At 43.9% G+C, this 3048-nt stretch overlaps 1 protein-coding gene across 1 annotated transcript in view; it reads right to left on the bottom strand.

The window, feature by feature from the left end:
* Positions 1–1093: 1093 nt before the first annotated feature.
* LOC143293049 (neo-calmodulin-like) overlaps positions 1094–3048 on the bottom strand; it is a 5987-nt gene continuing 4032 nt past the window's right edge. Inside the window, exons 5-6 of the mRNA XM_076603880.1 lie at positions 1723–1971; positions 1094–1361 (exon numbers count right to left, since the gene is read on the bottom strand). Coding sequence (XP_076459995.1) covers positions 1318–1361; positions 1723–1971 — 293 coding nt within the window. The 3' untranslated portion in view covers positions 1094–1317. The remainder of the gene's footprint in view (positions 1362–1722; positions 1972–3048) is intronic.

Here is a 3048-nt window from a genome sequence, read left to right as displayed (position 1 = left end):
GTGTGTACCCACATTGTCATGAGCGTGTTGCACGTGCATTTCGCACGGAAAGTCCGAGCAATTCACAGGGGTGAAGTGAACTGTATTTGCGCTGCTGAAAATATTTTTCTACAATCTTAATACAAATTAATTTGGGTACAAATTTCAGCCGATCTGTAAAACCACTGAGCGACCTAACGTGACCAACATACGCACATACTCACAATCAGTCCGTTTGCAAAACAGCACGTCGACAGAAGCACTCAAAACATTTAAATCCCTGAATAAAAAGACCTCGACACGAACATGTCCGATCCCCAACTCTCACCGAGAGAGAGACAGGCCGAGACAGGCCGAGACAGACAAAGACAGAGCGATAAGCAATTGAGTGAGCGAGAGAAAGAGAGAGAGAATGAAGGAAAGAAAGAAATGAGGTGCAAAAGAAGGAAAGAAAGTTAAAAGAAATAAAGGAACCCGGAGAATGAAAAAGAGGTTGTGGTGATTTGTGCAAAGGAAGGGAACAAACCCAGATTGTGGTCAAAGCAGAGGGAGGCATCGATAGCCTCCCTTACACAGACTGGCGCTGGACCACTGTTTACCGACCCTATCTCTCATCCCTCGCCCCACTCTCTCTCCCTGTGTGTGTGTGTGTGTGTGTGTGTGTGTGTGTTTGTCCCCACTACCCCCTGATGTTCACTGCGGGCAGCACAGTGCAGGGGTGTTAGTCCATCCTGCATACACACAGTCAGCGTCACAGTGTGTGTGTGTGTGTGTCTGTGTGTGTGTGTGTGTGTGTAGGCAGAGACAGACAGACAGACACAGACTGGAGACAGACACACAGACAAAGAGAGAGATACTGAACAAATAATATTATCAGTAGTTCAAGGAAGCGCCATTGCGTTCGGACAAATGCATATACGCTACACCACATCTGCCAAGCAGATGCCTGACCAGCAGCGTAACCCAACGCGCTTAGTCAGGCCTTGAAAAGAGAGAGAGAGGGACAGACAGAGACAGACAGACAGACAGACAGACAGACACACACACACACACACACACACAGACTCGAACTCAAACTCGAAAAGTGTATTCAGTGTGCCTTTCCAGCTTTTATTTACGTATTACTTTTGCAACACACTTGATATATCTTTAGCACGAATGCTAAGCCAACGAAAGATAAACCATGAATTTCTTTTGATCCTCTTAAACAAATCAATTGTCTGATATGTAAGTATTATGTAAGGATATGTATGTACACACTGCATCGTGGTCAGTTATTGGCCTTGATGACGTGACGTCATGGAGAGAGATGAAGTGACGTCATTCAGAGAAGCCGAGTCACGTGCTTGACGACTGCTGCTGACACAGCAAGGAACATAACTCTGAAAAATAAAACAGTGAGAGATAAGCTGACTTAATTTACAACCTATCAGACTGCTTTTACGAAAATAGATATGAAAAAATAAACTGGAACAGATACAGTGTGTTTAAAGAAAATCAGTTTGCAGTCTTTTTCTGTTAACACACACACACACACGCGCGCGCGCACACTCGCACGCACACACACATATACATACGTACACACACACACGCACACAATCGCGCGCACGCACACACAGACACACACGCACCCCCGCAAACGAACACACACACACACACATATATACAGACAGACAGACACGGCAAACACAAACACACACACCACACCAGCACGTAAATCATGACGTCACTTCGACCCCTTACCATCCACGTCAATGGCGCCGTCACCGTCACGATCCATGTCGCTGATGACGTCATTCAACTCTTCTTCCGTCATCGGCTTGCCGAAGTTTGACGTCAGCAGTCGACGTACCTCCTCTCGCGACAGTTTCCCGCTGTGGTCTTTGTCGAAGTGCAGGAAGGCAGTTTTCATCTGTTGCTTTTCGTACTCCAGGGCTCCTAAACGCTCGGCCATCACCTCCACGTATTCATTTAGTTCTATGAACCCGCTCTCTGGAAAAAAGCAACAAGAACCACCACAACCCCAATTTTTTTTTTATTTAACTCTTTCCATACGAACGGCGAAAGAGACGACGTTAACAGTGTTTCACCCCAATTACCATCATCAAAATATTGCAAGCGGAAGGCTCTTATACTGAAGAGGTGAATGTTGACAAAGAATACCACAATTCTGACGACGGAAGCTAAAGGTTGGGTCATTCAGACACCCACTGGACATCCGAGGGGTCTGTGTAGAGGAGAAGCGAGGACTGGCCGTACTGAGTGAGTTAAAGAAAAGAAATTTAAAAAAAGAAGAAAAGATAACAGAATAAAATAAAAAAAAGGTGGTGGGATGGGGGCACCAGGTCATGTTTTTGTGTCATCGTTCACACAAACGTTCACAGACATTATCATTATTATTATTATCACGACAGTAATGATTATCATCATCATAATTATCATGATTATGATTATTATCATTATTTGATATTCTCTCATTTTTGAAGCCGTGAGAACTGAGAATATCTGAAGGAAGTAACTGGGCCATCTGTTCTATGATCTGGTACAGGTGCTGCTCACATCAAGAGGATGACAATGACCAGTAAAGGTTTTATCCTGAACGGGTCAGAACTATGCATCTGGAGTCTAGACTTGCCATCAAGTTAGTTCTGGAACAACATAGGCACATGAAAAGACTATACTAGCATGACAGCTACACCAATACCCAGCCATGTACTAGCATGATAGCTACACCAATACCGAGTCATATACTAGATAATTCATGTCCAGTCAAATACTAGCATGATAGTTACACCAATACCCAGTCAAATACCAGCATGATAGCTACACCAATACCCATTCATATACTAGATAATTCATGCCCAGTCAAATACCAGCATGATAGCTACACCAATACCCAGTCATACACTAACATGATAGCTACACCAATACCCAGTCATACACTAACATGATAGCTACACCAATACCCAGTCATACGCTAACACAATAGCTACACCCATACCCAGTCAAATACAAACATGATAGCTATACACTAATACCCATTCATACACTAACATGATAGCTACACCC

Source organism: Babylonia areolata, chromosome 18 (assembly GCF_041734735.1).
Source record: "Babylonia areolata isolate BAREFJ2019XMU chromosome 18, ASM4173473v1, whole genome shotgun sequence".
Taxonomy (NCBI): domain Eukaryota; kingdom Metazoa; phylum Mollusca; class Gastropoda; order Neogastropoda; family Buccinidae; genus Babylonia; species Babylonia areolata.
Note: the sequence above shows the minus strand (reverse complement) of the source record. Positions and strands in the feature narration are given on the sequence as shown.